Here is a 16,969-nt window from a genome sequence, read left to right as displayed (position 1 = left end):
CAGTCTTGCAGCTGAAGTCTTACGTTTGTTAGATTCTACGCAACATTTCCATGGTGTTCTCTTGTTGCATCGATCGATATTTGGGGAAGTTCTCAAAATCTGGAAAGGAAGCCTGAATTGAACGCAACAATGCACATTCTGAACTGATAATGTGCACTTGTGCAGTAGTGAATAATTAAAGAACAACTTTTTGTTTCCCTAATTTTTTGGATGTTTGGTACATGAGCCACACAAATTGAGGGGAACCTCTACGTTGAAAAACGTTTTTGGTCTTTTCCCTTTTGTTAAAATTACTGCACAAGCTTGGGCAACATCTGTGTGCTGAATGTAACAGTTTGAAGATTGTCTTCTGCAAATCTGTAGTGCTCTGAATTTCCGCACCATTAAAATGCTACGTTTTTCATTCTCGTGCTAGCATCTAAATGTGGTTCATCTAAAATCCGCAAGATCTCAGTTCCTCAGCCTAATTTCAGAATTTTCACTGAAATCTGTTTGGAAGCAACTTGAGGTGGCTTCTCAGACTTATTAGGGGTAAGTAACCAATAATTTTTAGTGTGGAAAATTCGCGGCAGTCTAGTTTAGAGCGTGAATGCATAAAGACGTATTTTATATGGTAATATTACAACTCGTAGCCTTTATGACAGTTAAATCCAAACGTTTTTATTACACCGTTGTAAAATGCTGGAAAACCAACCAATTGCAGAACATTTAGGTCATTGCGTGCTGTTTCACTTTCGATCGGTTGTTCATGCGGCGGTTGCAACAAAGAAAATTTGTGTATGGAGACGTATTGAAAGTCAATGAGTGCCAACGCTCGTTTAGAAAATTTTCCAGCGGTGATTTTGACTTGTCTGATGCCGATCAAAGTGGACGTCATGCTGAGTTTGATGCTTTGAAATCACTGGTAAAAACTGATCCCAAGCTGAGTATTCAGAAAATAGCAAACACTCCTCGGACCACATGATCAACAACCCAACGACATCTCCAAGAAATTGGGAAGCTTTACAGACAGACAGACGGTTCCGCATCTGTGGCAGCACGATCCTAGACCACACGCAGCAATACTAACCTAAAAAGAATAAGGAGGCTAAACTGGGAGGTTTTCCCCGATTTCCCATATTCTCCAGACATAGCAGCATCCGATTTTCATTGTTCCGATGAAACATTTCCTAAGGAATTGAAAATTCAAAAATATCGATGAAGTGCGACCTCACTTAAAATCTTCAAAGAAAACAATATTTTATGAATAGGGGATTGAAATTCTACCAGTAAAATGGCAAAAGGTACAGGATAACGACGGAGACTACATAATCGACTGGAGATAAAATTAAATGTAAGTAAATTCTTTTTTTCTTGTCGCCACTGAAATAATTGGTCACTTATGGGTACCCCTAATACTTTCATTAATCAATACGAAAATTAATCGATTGGGGATGTAAGCTAGTATTTTTTGAAGGTAACCTTATCCGAAAGCTATGGATATGTGGATACAGGCTTTTGCAGAGAAAAGTTTCGGACGTTATCTGACGAGACATTGGCTTCATCGAGTCACCGATTTTTCTTGCATTTTTTTTACTGAGGCGCAAAGAAAGACTCTTTAGGATTGACCTATGTAGAAGGACTATAATAAGTACCACATAATAATTCCTAATTACTTTATCCCTCAAGGGTCAGATATAGAGGACTTTTTTTTAAATTCAAAACATACTCCTTCATTCTCTACAATACTTTCCCATTCATTTCACTGCTTCTATTCCAAGATTCATTTGTCCGGAAAATGCTCTGACACTACAATTTCGAAAATCAAATCAATTATGGGAAGATCTGGTCAATACGAAAGTCATTTTCAGGAAAACATTTAATTCATCTATCTGAGCAGTTTCTGTTTAAAGGCATCACCCCACGAATCTGAGGTGGTACGGATTTCAGGTGGAGTATTCGTATACGGGATAGTAGATTATGGAGAGGGGCTGATTCTGTCCACTTCTTCCTAGTTGCCGTAAAAAAACAGCTTGGAGGATGCGGCTTCGAGCGTTCCGGCGCGCTATTTTCTACAAGGAGTTCGATTAGAGCGCGCCAGCCTTATCACCGTATCTTCCGGACCGTTTTTTACGGCAATTGGCAAGAAATGGACGGAATCACCCACCTCTCCATAATCTACTGTGCCGTATACGAAAACCCCCCCAAAAAACCCCACCACCTAAAAATTGGGGGGAATAAAAAAAAAAAAAAAAAAAAACCCGAAAAAAAAATATCGGTGAACAGCGTATGAGCGGAATAACAGCTTTTTTATTTTTCCACCTGAAACCTGCAATAACGGGTACGAATTTACTCGTATTTGCGCGGTGTAGAGGTGCCGTGGTATAAGAAGTTCCACAGTGACTGCGTGATCGATCGACGGTTCGAAACCGCCTAGTGCCAGTCAAGGATTTCATCTCCACTCCGGGGTAGACAACTTTGCACCAGCCTTATCTGAGAGGATAAAAACACTGACTTGATACACCGCCTAGCCACCGCGAGTCATTGTAGTTACACGTTCGTGAACCTCAAACTATTCTGAATTGAAGTGGGCGTAGTGGCGAATCCTAAGCGGATTGATTAACGCTAGACACTTTTCCTTTATCTACTTTAGGGTTTTTATCAGGCATAGAAAATTCTTAACGTGCTGTCAAAACGTGTAGGGTCGCAAAAATCTAATACAAATCGCGTCACAAGCTATAATTGTCACTATATCCCAGTTAATAGAGTTTTCCTGGAAAGTTACCAAACAGTAGTTTCTGGCTTTCTGGCTGCTGTTTGAGCTTGTCGAGACGTTTTGTTGAAGAATTGTAACTTACGTCGCCACAGGCGCTGCTCTAGTGTATCGAGTCATCCCATAAGTAATACGATTTTTTTTTTCAATTGCGCCTGAGATTTTTCATTATTCCAGTCGAATTAATCTCAGAAGCTTAGCGTTGAAGATGTATCAAAAAGATGAAAGTAGATTGTAAAAATCGAAAAGGACTGTGTCTTGGCCTAAAGACGTTTTGCTTAATTCTGAAGAAAATCAAGTATAGATACAATATATGATATACAACTATCGATGAGATGATCTAAAACAAACTGCAGCAAGCAGTCCACACTCCTTGTTGGCATGTCTACGTAACTTATACTGGAGTCAACATCATATCGTTTGCTGCAGTTCTGGAACTGATTCTTCTTCGGCGTTTGTCCCGTTTGGTGGCCAGGTCCGCTTTTTTCATTAGATGTTTTCATTCCCCAGATCACCTGCATTCAGGGCGGATGTCACCTACCTTCAGTCACTGGTTTTGTCACTGTGAATCGTATCATGCCAGCACTGTGCGGCTGTCCACTTTGTCGCTTTCCGGGTCTATTTAGTTGTATGCCGATCTTACGGAGAGTCTAGTTATCATCCCATTAGACGTGACTGCGCCATCGGAGATGAGTTCTACGCATTTTCCTGGCAATAGAAGCAACGCCCAGTCTCAGCTGAATATCTTCGTTGCGAAGGCGAAGCTGAGCTCTGAAGCAGGCCAAAGGAGATGGGGATTTAGGCCGACGTCCACGCGTCCACTTGCATTTGACTACGTTGACCAACGAGAAGGATTTGAACCATTGTGGTAAGCTTTTCTGGGACATCGTGTTGTAGTGAAGCGCCAGGTTGTTTGATGTAGAACACGATCGGTTGATTTCTCCAAGTCAAGGCATGCGGAATGTAGCAGTTTTCCGTTGCTCACGATGCTTCTTAGTCGGGAACCTAGTAGCGTGGATTGCATCGGCGGCAGAGCCGCCGATGATGAAGTCGTTGATTACTGGACAGACGGACAGCGTTCCGAATGTCTCCTTCCGTCAATGCTGTTTCAAACACCTTCGTGCTTAGACACTGCGGGTGAATCCGGTTGTAATTCGAGCACTCGGTTGGATTGCTCCTCTTCCAGGTAGATATATTGCAGTGCTTCGTTGCCAGTCTAAAGGCGCCTTCTTTCCTTCCTCCCACGATTCGGCTCGGAAGTTGTGCTGCTCCAACCCCTGATTTCCACTGTTCTGCTGCCATATAGTCTAGGCGTGTCACTTCCCCGTCTTCGCTTCTGTTTCAAAGCCGATTCATTTTCAGGTTCTGGAGGAGATGCTTTGTTGAGGGTGTTTGTTGTGGAGGCGAGGGTTTTCTTCGGGTGCTGTTTCAAAGTTATAGTACATACTTCGGAGCCAGAACTTTTTGCACAAGTTAATCCCCACAGATTTCTATAAGCATCGGTGGATCTGCAAGACCTTATTTTAGCTCTTTCTCCCTTTCGTCAGTTTTTTTTTCTAGACAGATCACTTCAGCTTCGGTCTCTGTTCCCGACTGGTGGTTTCTCGTGGCACCGACTTCGTGAGAAAAGCGCATGCGCGGCATGTCTGGTTTGGTGAAACAAAAGTAGCACGCGACAAACACGTGAAGTACTCTGCAAACAGTCACAGGTCTTGGGTTCACTGCGCTTGCAAACGACGGAGTTCTCAGTATATCCAAAACCTGTCACTACGGGCGCGGGTCCCGAGTGTGACATTGAAACCCATGTAGCTTCTTTTTGTGTGATTTTAGTTAGTTGATGGACACGCGCGCATTCATTAGGATAAAGATTAGTTGTCTGGAGTTGATCAATCCGCTCGGGATGTGCCACCAGGTTCATTTCAATTCAGAACCGTTTGAGGTTAACGAACGTAACTGTAACTCGCCTATACAATGCGGTGGTTAGCCGATGTGTTAGGTCACTGTTTTTACCCTCCCAGACAAGTCTAGTACCAGTTTAAAACCCTGGAGAATGAAAGGCATGAGGAGCACAAGGGCGGATTTGAACCTCCGATCGATCGTGCTAGACAGAGGAACCTCCTACCAACTGCGTTACACCAGCCCTATGCATCCATAAACCTTAAACAGTTCTGAAGTGCGGTTGATCGCATGGGTGCATGTCCCACACTGATTGATTAATGCCGTGCACTCTATTCCTTTTTTCATTCGCTTGTTGATTTTTCAATGACCATACATGGATGGTAACGGGTGTCCGAACACCTGGGTGAAAAGGGGTTAAGAGCGAGACGAAACAAACCCCAAAACTCAACTCCAACAGAATCTGACATACTTGTAATCCACACGAATCACAAGTTTTGGATACAGTGCGCTTGCAAACGACTGGAGTTAGTTGTAATTCCAGCAGACCAGACATAGGATCCAGTGGCAAAACAAAATCTACCACTTAAAACTGGGGAGCAAAGTTAAATTGAGCTGTTGAAACTGATCTATGTAGTCCAAGATAATAGAAGGAGTTAGAACAAGCTCCTTTTAACTCAGTGATGTCATTAGAAATCGCTTCAAGTTTAAAATGTGGGAAAAGGTTCACGTTTCGAAGTATGTCTTATAACTATGAAACCCATCCAGAAACAATCCCTCAAGAAGGCTGCCGAACTCGAATGTGAAGCCCATGGTGCTTATTCGATTTGGCTTTTTCCGACTACCATCTGCCCTGAGGCATAACCTTTGTTTTGAAAAAATTCAATCATCAGCAGAAGGCTGAAGCCTGAAGCTGTGATTGTCATCTTTTTCGACTCGGACACAGCCGCATCAGCTCTAGGACACAAAATCGCAATCGAGTCGTTGGACATAATTGAAATCGAAATCATGGCGGAAAATTCATAGCCGAATGAGACGTCGTTGTAATTTTAAGCACGAGTGTTTGAAATAATGTGAATTTTATTCAAGATTTCTTCTACAGGAAAAAGGTAGTGTGATCGTAGATGCCCGAAATTCACTTCACTCCATCAGACACTCTTTTGGTACGTCTTCCAAAAAACCGCGTTCTATCGCCAAGTTATTTTTTCTAATTGACTGAACAGCTGCTAGGATTTGTTCAATTTCTTAACAGACATAAAGAACAGATTTTGTGTAATAAGAGACTCGTCTGTTATGTTAATACTTGGAATTTTATAGCCAGTTCGGACCTATTTATACCGCTTTGAACCGAGTTTTCCCAGAGATGCACTGCTAGAGGCCGAAGACTTTCAACCACGCCCCACTCGAACGTATTGATTCTCTCATCGATCGCATCGATTTTATAAATCTCTGCATTCTTCCTCCTTAGACACAATAGAAAAGTGCCGAGCGTGCTCTTGTTGTGCGCTGATCACAAATATGATGATCATGTCAAAAAAACCTTATTGATTATCGATTTTACCAGTTCACTGACTCCATAAACGTTTTGCGAATGCTTAAAAAGGTCTTACCAACTGTGATTTCTGTACTTTTCATTTCTGCACCACTGATCAATTGTTCAAAAATGCCGAATTTTATCACCTTCTTAATTTCTCTATTATATCACCTTAGGACTGGTGAAACCTCATTTACAGGCGGCGTAAAATATGTTGTAGCGTGACCATATGACGCGTACTAATGTCTGGATAACGTTAAGGAACTGCATTTTGTGCAATCTTATAACTTTTTTGTTTTTGCTATTCATGGCAGGATCCTTGACGGAAATCCAGGATGCTTCCAATGCCTCAATATTTCGTTCCCGTGCACTAATATCGTACACTTTATTTCACACTCATTTCCATCACACATCCCATTTTTCTGTCGCCCCTATGGTGTTACCGAACTTCTAAGCCTTTTACCAGTCAAATGCTCTTTGATACCCACATTCAGCATCCTTCCAGTTTCTATGTAAACATAAATGTATGTGTAATATATAGCAATATAAATGGCGTTGCACGTTAGACGTTCTATTTGGTAGATAACTCCGATTTCAGTGCAATCTCCAGCCTTACCGAATGGACAAACAACGCAACACTCTGACACATTGCCTATCGTAGAATCTGTTGCGAACTAACTAACGCCTGATGCCTTTTCCATCATTATCCTGTTCGTTAGTTCGAGATTGGGTTGGGATTAGTGATAAGGCTCTTATCCGTATTAGGACTACAAAAAGTCGTGCACAGCAAATGGGACGGAAACTAAATCTCTGGAGAGTAGGATTTTAGAAGAGTTTTCTAAGCAAAACAAACGATATATCTAATGGAAAAGGACGTCACTCAGACTATGGAGTCCTATTCTTGCAAATGCTAGATGAGAAAAAGTAATGAGAAATCACAAAAATCAAGAAGAAAAGAAACCCGAGGAGTTCTTCGCGTTCTATGGAGAGAACTCATTGCGGGCCTTCACCGAGTACGTCATCTTACAATATTTTATTTCGTCGGCTCCACATTCGCCATGGAACATAGTGAATTGGGTGGAGGATTGTGTCCTCTTCAAAAGCGTGCACCTTCTTTCCTTCACAGGGAGCAACAAGCTTCTCGGAATTTTTTCTCTTGTTCCTAATATTTTCAACAATAGTGCACAAATAGGAGTAAGGTGGTCTCGAGAAAGAACTCCCGAATCACTCTCCAAAAAAGCCGCATGTTGCGGAAATCACCGAGAGGAAGGTCGAAGAGATACACAGAGTTCTTTTTGAAGCGCTTCACATCTACGCACGTATGCTTTCTCCTTGACTCGATTCGCCACGGAAAGTTTCAGAGTTTGAAGATTGAGTCAAGTTTGAATTACGGACATTCCTTGCTTTTTCTTTGTCAACAACAGTTTAAAGCACTTTTGTGGTGAAATATATTTTCTTCTAATCATGTTTAACTCTTTTGTTTTTTTTTCGAAGCACACGCCTTCTCCTCACTTCGCACTTTTCTACCCCCAGCAAATCTTGTATGGACGCCATATTTTATAGTTATAAGGATTTCGCACTTGTTCGAAAACAACGCTCCAGCCTTGTTACACATCGATTTGAATGCTTCAGATAGGATTTGTGGTGAGTACTAAAGGAAAGTGTTGTCATGTAGCATGAGCTTGTAGAGCTTTTATTTTCGCTCAAAGTTCAGGAAAAACATGCCTATTATTTGATAGTATTTGCACCATTTTGTATGGTAGGTATAGGTAGTGGTGTTTTATGTGGTTATTTTAAAGATATTTTCTTGGGAACACGAGATAGTAGATTATGGAGAGGAGTGTGATTGCGTCCATTTCTTCCTAATTGCCGTAAAAAACGGCCCGGAAGATGCGGCGTCGCACAAGGCTGGCGCGCTCCAGTCGAACTCCTTGTAGAAAATAGTGCGCCAGAATGCCCAAAGCCGTATCTTCCGGGCCGTTTTTTTTACGGCAATTAGGAAGAAATGGACGGAATCCGCAATCTACGACCCCGTATACGAATACTCCACCGGAAATTCGTCCACTCCAGATTTGTGGGGTAATGCCTCTAACAATAGCAAAGAATGCATGACTGGGGCTGATTTTTGTCAAAGTTGCTGTGATTTTCAAGAAAACCATGGGCCTTTGCTACACACAATATGTAGCTTGGTAGGCACAGTACTTGCCGAATGAAGAGATGCGGTTGAGCGTTACAGGATCTGAACTAGCGAACGTTTGTTGCGTTTGTTCTTGTAAAAGTGAGCTTCACTTGGTGAAATCTCGGAGGCGACCACAAAATGAGAGCAACAAACTGTTTTATTTCTGATTTATGGCTCAACATCTGTACTTAATTGAATAAACCAAGAATAATTAAACATTAACATTAACAATTAACAACAACAAACAATAATTAAACACCGATTATTTGCGAGAGTTCTTTTAGCGCCGAGAATTCGGTCGCATTCAACTTCTGGAAACTTGCGTGATTGTACTCATGTCAGCCCGTTTTTGTTTACTCTGCTTGTGTTCAGCTGCTACTCGTTTCTGTTGTAGATTTGTCCCGTTCGACATAAAAATGTTGACGACATTTAATTTTCCTACTACTTTGTTCCTGCCGATTTCTGGCACTCGGAGCAGATCCGCCAACGGTTATGAAATGAACGTTATATTCTTGATCAGTGGATTTCTAAAGACACCATCTCAAAAATTTGAGTGAGGTACCATAACCTGTGCAATCTCGACGTACTGGAAGAGCAGAATCTATCCATTCGCTACTGTTCCGTTGGTGTGCGAGGCTGGGCGTCCAGTGTGAACTGCCTATGTACACTAAGTGACCGAGTGCCCTCAGGTCGACAGTTCAGCGTCACGAAACTGACCCTAGTCACCAAAACCGCCTTTAAATGCATTGAAGCGATCGATACTTCAATGCATTTAAAAGCATCACCCCACGAATCTGAGGTGGTACGGATTGCGGGTGGAGTATTCGTATACGAGATAGTAGATTATGGAGAGGGGGGGGGGGGTGATTCCGTCCATTTCTTCCTAATTGCCGTAAAAAAAACGGCAAGAAAGATACGGGGCATGCACAAAGCTAGCGCGCTCCAATCGAACTTCTTGTAGAAAATAGCGCGCCGGAACGCCCGAAGCCGTATCATCCGGACCGTTTTTTACGGCAATTAGGAAGAAATGGACCGAATAACCCCCCACTCCATAATCTACTATCCCGTATACGAATACTCCACCTGAAATCCGCACCACCTCAGATTCGTGGGTTGATGCCTTTAACCTACGCGGGTTAGACTTTGACGGTGTGCTGGACAATAGCAACTTTATGCAACATTTGGATAATATGCGTCACATAGCTGTGCTAATTGTATAACTATAACTATAACGTATCCAGAGCATACACTCAAATGCGTGATTGCATTCAGTGCAACCAGGGCGGCCGCGAACAGGAAACAATCAGAGTTGTATGCGCGGCCTAACAACTATTAACACTATAACAGACAACTAAGTTCCCGAAATCTTGACAGGATTTCTTACCCAAGAAGAGGAAAGTTATGAGCACGCAACGGAAACGGAGCTATCCGAACTCTATGAGGTGGCAGGGAGTTTACCCAAAAGACTTAAATGCAGTACGACGGAAGTTCTTCAAGACGATCAGAGAGAATATTACGTCGAATGAGTTGTGTGTCGTTAGCTAGTTGCAGGAAAACAAAAAAACTTCAACAGGAAAGGGACACATTTGCATCGACGATCCAGTTTAGTAGACTTAAAAGCATTGAGCAGCTTGAAGCACATGATGCGTCTCTTATGTAATTTTCTTCTGTAACTTCAGCATTTTCAATTTCATCTTCAAGAAGCACCTTCATAAGGAACTTGAATCATGTGTCAGTTTTTGGAGCAATTTGTAGAAGAAATGTTTCAAATTTATTTATCAGTTTGCTCCATATGTATCTACGAAGGTACCTATTTTATACTTCCGTTTTCATCTCATAAAATTGAGAATATATAGCTATGTGAATGTGTTTAAAGGTGTGGAAATAAATAAAGGCAGCTTAAATGTGGATATATATATATATATATATATATATATATATATATATATAAGACATAAGGACAGGACATAAGCACGCTAGGAAAGAAACTCATCTGTCGGTGATGTTGGGGAACAGAGGAGAAGCAAACTAACTTCAAAGAAAAACTGATAAAAAATAAATGAAAATGAGATACTGTATGTAGTATGTTCATAAAAATAAATGAAGATAGGAATGAGATACTGTATCATATTCATTGTCAACGTCGGTGGTAAGGAAAACTCAGTTTCTTGACCTTCTTGTAAGTGAAGGCTGTGTCCTCACGTAGTATTGCCTATGTCTCCTCACACCTTGTACTTTTTTTTCGGAACGTGCCTGATTCCTTTGAATTTTGCGATGAGGAACGGTGACGCAGCAGCTGCGCGTATGTTGCGCTCTCTCGTACGCTCCATATACAAGTCTCACCAACGGTTTGACTATTGATCAGCTTCGTTTCTGCCGATTCCTTTTATGTTATATATTGTACAGCTAGGACCTTTGGTCACTGTATTCAAAAGCCCTGTAGATACCAGCTGAACTCCTTGTAGCATCGTCTCCAGTGATTGATATTTATTTATCTATTTATTTATTTATTTATTTATTTATTTATTTATTTATTTATTTATTTATTAAGTTCAATTCAAAAAGAATGTGGCAACAACAAATACAAAACAAATACAGTAAATACACAGTGAAAAGAGAGAAAAATAATGAGCAGGGATCGTGTGATATCGGGAGACTGTAGAAGAAATTGATCCAAATACACAGCACAACTTTCTTTTGCTTTTTTCTCACTTTTCCTTCCTTTTCAAGATGTATTTGCGAGTCCGATTGGATTCGATAAGCCAAACTTCGCAACTTTGCATGGGTCAAATAAACAAATCAAGACTTTTTGCATGATTCTTAAGACCGTCATCAATCTTAAGCAATGAATTTTCAGACTAACGATCCGGGAACGATAAATTTCGATCGCACACCACTCCCCTTCTTCACCAGCCCTCTTTGAACATCAAAATTTGCTTTTCACGTCAACATTCACCTATCAACCATAGGTAAATTGTGTACTACTTTTTAAACATAACCAAGATTGTTATTGATCTTTATTCTGGCTAACGTTTCGGCGTCATCGCCTTCTTCAGAGCCTGGAAAAATCAAAGACACGTGTAATCTACTCTCTCAAACGCCTCGTCATCCCACAAGATATGATTCAGCGAACAGATTATTCAAAAGCAACGTCAGAAAAGCAGACCACCATAGCGCTCACCTTGATAGCCACAAAATCGTGATGTTAGCGGACTACCAGTTGTTAGAGTTGCGCCGCTAGTAGTAACTAGTAACGATGCCCCCGTCTCTGACCCCGTAGGTCAGAACCCGCGGCGGTCTTGATATGGCGCCAGTACGTTGATCACAGCTATGCATTCTTCTTTACGATACATGATTGGACTTTTGGCCGTGATATAAAACACTTCCAATGTTTTTTTGCGCCAGAACGTCTGATTCGGGTGCTAAGATCGTGACAGCTATCTTGAAAGATGTGTTGTCATGACACTGTCTGCGATGAGCACCCAAAGGGAATGATGTTTTTGATTTTACGAGTCCGTCTAGGTGCTCCTTGGCGCGGGTGCACAGTGATCTTCCTGTTTCGCCAATGTACTCAGCCCCACATAACTGACAGCTGATTAGATAACTCCCGATACCACGCAATCGCGCTGCCTCCCGTTCGGACAAATGATGCAATTAGGTGTCTCACAAAGTCTGCCATAGGCGCGATTGCGGACTAGCTGTTGTTCCAGGTTCGCAGGTGGTATGTCCACTGCTCTGACTGAGTCTTGCAGACCCGCTTGTCGTAACTTGCTCGCACTGCATTGCTCATGTCATCCGAAATAAAAGGAAAGCAGAAGGGGATCTTTGTTGTTTGATCTACCATGTGGCACCGCCGCTCAGTTGCATGGCTCCGATTTGAGTGAGAAACCTTTGCTGGGTACCCAATGGACTGAGCAATGTGGTTAGCCATGTTTATGGAGGCAATGCGCGAGACTCAGATGAAACCGTTGCAGCTGTATTAAACATATTTCAAATGACTGACTTCGTTCTCCAGGGGTGCGCCGATTGGTAGTGAATCAGAATGTTTTTACAACTTGGTTTTCGATACCATTTTGTTTTCCAATTTCCCCTACACAAATGGATCTGGACATTGAGAAACGGCAGCCAATTGTCTCTAGGTTTTTCCCTCGCGAACTTTATGTACTGGATTGTTTATTTAAGAGATGGAAGTAAGTGTCCATTTTAGCTTGTGTTGCACATACAACGCAACAAATCATCTATGTATCGGCAGTACAATAGAGGTTTGCGTTCCAGTAGGGGTTTTTTTTCACTTTAGACATGAAAGCAGCGGCTAGTGTAGGAGCAAGTCTTTGTCCCATGGCCAAGCCTCTAATCTGCCTATAGTATTGCCCAGACCAGCAAAATACGGAATATCTCAGACATTCGCTTAGCAGCATCACTATTTGCTATATCACAAACCTATACATGTTAAGAGTCCCCTGGTGTTCGAGAAGCAGCTCTGATGTTGCTTGCAGTGCAGCATTGGTGGAGACGTTGGTGTAGATCGAAGTGACATCGAAGGATTCGATGACACAATCTCCATCGAGGCGCGCTTTTTGGAGATGCTCTCTGAACATTTTTGTGTTTGAGAGATGAGCTGGAACATATTGGAGTAGCTGGTTGAGAATAGTGTTAAGGAACCAGGATATTCTGTCGGGAGGACCTCCAATATTGCTAATGATAAGCCTAACCTTGAATTTCCCTGGGTTGTTTGAACTAAATTCGGCAGCGGAGAGCTTGTGGGTCTTGATAAGGACGTAAAGGACCTGCAGGTGGGCCGATCACATTTTAGACGCGTGATAGTTGTTTTTGAAAAACCTACTGATTTTGCAGTCTCCATCCATATCCTATTCAGGCGGCGATATTGTCTGCCAAATTCATGTGCCGATGAAGGATGGTATCGTCCGTAAGGTGAAGCTTCGTTATAGCCCTGTCCAGTTCACTTGAAATCGCTACTAATTCTCGTCCTTTATCACCGACAGAGAGTTTGATCTCCCTAGGTAAATTATTCTGTACGTTTGTCCGACCTTTTAAAACTCACTGCTTCTCAGACCAACTTGGACCGAGCTTTGCACCGACACCGACATTCTGAGATCGAGTGCAAACTTCAGGCTGCACATCCCCAGACGGTACTGATCGGTTTACATCGAGTTACTGATTTTTGCCCACTTTCGGCTTAGATACACTCGGAATTTCCTAGCTGGGGTTTCGCTGATTACCAATGTGATAATGACATCGAGCGAATAAACGATTTTATCGGTTTGACGTCTATGTATTCTCTTCCTAACCTCAACAGATCCTTGTTAACTGAAGTTTTAACATCTGTCAAGTGAGAACATAATTGTCATTCCCATTAATACACCAGACTCATCAATTTATTGATTTATATGTGCTGTTAAAAGCAGGAAAGAAGCAGGAAAGTGCAGTGACAGGAGCTTTTTTTCACTTTCGATGTTTCGAAACCCGATCTAGGACAACCGAGACTTTCGTCCCTCGAGGTCAATAAACTGATACCATACTTCTCTGGGAAGACAAGGACACTGAGTGATACGATTCTGAGTTGAAGTCAAACCAGTTTGTGCACCCAAAAGACTTAGTCACCCCAGAGCGCTTTATATTTCATCCTCTATCCACTTTCCTCATTTCAGCAGAAGAAGAAGGTTAGGAGAAACAATGGAACTACGACAAACAAAGGAATCTGTTTCAGTAGTAAAGGAGAAGGGTCTTATAGAAAGAAAACGTAAATAACGAAGGTTTCTTCCGTAGTTTTCCAGGATAGCTGGTACAAAGTTGAGTAACGCTAAATTAAGTGTTACAGCAAACAAATACTGTTATAACAACAAATACTTTCTAGGCGAAATACAGCAAAATTTGATCCTAAAAAAAACTTATACTATACATTATACATACATTATACACTTATAGAACGGCAATTCTGTTGATCGGACTTCCATTTTTTTAGACTACAATACGCTGCAGGACCCAAGTCGCAGTCCTTCTTCCACTTTTGGGCTCGAGAAAAAAGCACGCTCTACGGACCTCAGCAATACTTTTGGCTGAAAGGAACATTCCCCAGACTTACTTTGTTAAATGGAATTTCTTTTCAGTTATCTTACTTTTACTACTTTATTTTACTCATCAGAAATGAAGTTTGAAGTCTCCAATAGTAACTTCACAAAGAAAAAAAGGATGGAATTTTTTAGAATTGTTCCATATCTAAGCTTAGCTGTCATATTTTTGGTAACTTCCCAACAGTTTCCAATAGTTGCAACTAACTTTTTCGTAGAAACCCAAACGTTCCCTACTTGGTTTTTTGGGGATTTTCATGCAGTTGCAAGCTCCTCTTCGTCATTAACAGCACGTAATGAACTATCTTCGGGTGCAAATGTGCCGCAACTTCTTGGCGCTCTCTGTTCCTTTCCACTCCTTTTCCTCCCTACTTTCTGGATGTGCTCCATAGATCCTTGCCTCAGTGTTTGCTCCAGCTCAGACATCCCCAGTCCTTGTATCGTTCGGACGTGGGTGGCCCTTTCCAGCCGCATATGCTGCATTACCTCGCGTGCATCCGCAGATCTCGGGCTGTGCATTTCGTTCCGGCACCTCTGCTGTTCTCGCCGTTGTTTTTTGTGACCTTGGCGCTGCACTCACCAGCAATTTCAGGCACTCTTCAGAAACGGCTGCGGTTGTTCTTCGCGGTTGTTGTTCGTAAAACAGACGAGTGCTATATTCCATAAGTTATATATTTTTGAGCCCGTTCATGTCCACTCACGTATGTTCATCCAGTACAAGTTTTTAAAACTTTAAGTGGAGCATGATGTTATTTCCTCATGTTTCTCTGACTTCTCACTTCAACACAACTGCCACTGTCCACTAAGCGACCTCCTAAAGGCGCGCACTATTCCTCTTCTTCTCCGAACTTTTAGAGGATTCGAGAAGGTCGCTCGGCCTAGGAACGCAAATCGATTGGGTCACTCGCCGTCTCATCGACAAATGCTCACGTTCCGGACCTGTTTTTGTATTGCGTAAAAGTACGAAATCCAGAAATATGATTACCGAAGCTTTCAAATGGCGAGATTTCGCAGCCCTTGTTTCAAATTAAGCGTTGCCATATTCAAACCTTTGCTGTCACTCTTGCCGTGCATTTAACTTTTTCATCTCATCTACCCTCGTCTATTTTTCTGGTTGGATACATTCTCAAGCTTGAAATTTAGCGGTTTTACTGAGCCAAATCAAGAATGCCTGAAATTTTTAGCAGCGTCTCCTCCCTAAACACGTACTTTTACGGGAATGTAGCGTACTATTTCAAGGAGAAACTGGGTTCTGTAGTCTAGAATATGGAAATATCGCGCTTCTAGAAAAAAAAGATCATTTTGATCACTTTGACTCTCCTGCTTATTGTTCGGTATACTTTTGCTTTATGAGGGACACTAGAGCAGTGAGGTTTAAGGTCATATTTTAGTGCTTCTGATAATTTCTTCTGCATTTTCACTGTATGTTCCGAGTCCGAGCTTGTTGATGGCGAAAAGACCCTCGGGGCGTTTCAAAAACTAAAACTACGGATACTAAGAAATAAATGACGAGAAATTATTCCAGCACCCCCAAGTAATTTTCCGAAAGGGACTTGTCATCTCTCCACGTCTACCAATCATTACTTAATCCTCGTGGAACTGCTGATGATGAATTACCTTTGCGAAGAACGTCTGCATAAGACTTCATCCGGCACTAATGTGATAGTGTCCTTTGGTGTAGATCATGCTCTGTCGCACCAGATTCCCACTTCACAGCGATGTAGCTCCCACTTCAAATCTAACACTGCTTTCCCAGGCCCCCCCCTCGCTTATCCAAACCTCTGTCGCTAACGATCTGTCCGAATCACCCTCATGATGCAATTCTCCGATATAAAAACTTCCGCAACTGCTTGAAGTCGTGGAACTGCAACTGGAACCTGTTCGTGCATCGGAGTCTACGCAGTAGTTTGGTCAACGGAGCGGGATTCCAGCCTCTTTTTAACGCACTGCCATTGGAGTGAGACTGTTTAATTGGCCGACAGTTTTCTTCCCAATGTGCAGATGAACTACCTTTGAATGAAATGTTATTCGCAGTTGGAAGACAAGACTATTCATTTCTTTAGATAGAAGCACTATTTTACGTTCTGTAGGGCGTGATTGCAAAACCTTTGTTCTAGTAAGACAGTTTTCGCAAAGGGTGTATTCCGGAGACTTATTCCGGTTGCTAGTGCTGTACTAGCCTTTTTTATGATGATCTTGAAGGCCGACATGCGTTGCTATTGGGCAGCCTTGTCTTTGGAGGTCATCTGTTCCTTATTTCTGACGTGCTGCTCGTCAAGGTTGTAAAGGTATCTTGTCTCCACAATTGATTACTTTATTTCCCCTTCTGTTACTTCTAAAGCAACTTATGTTGTAAGTGGATGAGAATGCTTGAGTTATTACTTAGTTAATTGATTAGTTATTAGTTATCTAATTATATCGATCTATCAAGTTTATTGTGCCAAACATTGTTGCGTTTGTTTTTACTGAGAAACAATCAATATTCTTAGATGTTGCGGCCAAAATTATCGGAAATTGGT

General features: G+C 41.9%; 2 protein-coding genes across 3 annotated transcripts; one reads left to right on the top strand and one right to left on the bottom strand.

Annotated features, from left to right (window-relative positions):
* Positions 1-3,441: 3,441 nt before the first annotated feature.
* On the top strand, positions 3,442-13,474 carry RB195_009852 (uncharacterized protein; the record flags this gene model as incomplete). Of its 2 annotated transcripts, XM_064190589.1 has the most annotated exons (7): positions 3,442-3,620; positions 3,705-3,889; positions 4,115-4,161; positions 11,275-11,330; positions 13,238-13,279; positions 13,321-13,382; positions 13,434-13,474. In XM_064190589.1, 7 exons carry the CDS (start codon positions 3,442-3,444, stop codon positions 13,472-13,474), a joined length of 612 nt encoding a protein of 203 aa, XP_064048172.1. The 2 variants fall into 2 exon arrangements, with proteins under 2 accessions (XP_064048172.1, XP_064048171.1); XM_064190588.1 differs by lacking the exons at positions 4,115-4,161; positions 11,275-11,330 and adding an exon at positions 7,746-7,826 and having other exon boundaries at positions 13,311-13,382.
* A 1,231-nt stretch (positions 13,475-14,705) lies between these two features.
* On the bottom strand, positions 14,706-14,969 carry RB195_009851 (uncharacterized protein; the record flags this gene model as incomplete). The annotated part of the gene is made up of 1 exon (XM_064190587.1): positions 14,706-14,969. The coding sequence occupies one exon, from the start codon at positions 14,967-14,969 to the stop codon at positions 14,706-14,708; it is 264 nt and encodes an 87-aa protein (XP_064048170.1).
* Positions 14,970-16,969: the final 2,000 nt, after the last annotated feature.

This window comes from Necator americanus, chromosome III, assembly GCF_031761385.1.
Source record: "Necator americanus strain Aroian chromosome III, whole genome shotgun sequence".
Taxonomy (NCBI): domain Eukaryota; kingdom Metazoa; phylum Nematoda; class Chromadorea; order Rhabditida; family Ancylostomatidae; genus Necator; species Necator americanus.
This window is presented reverse-complemented; position numbering and strand designations above follow the sequence as displayed.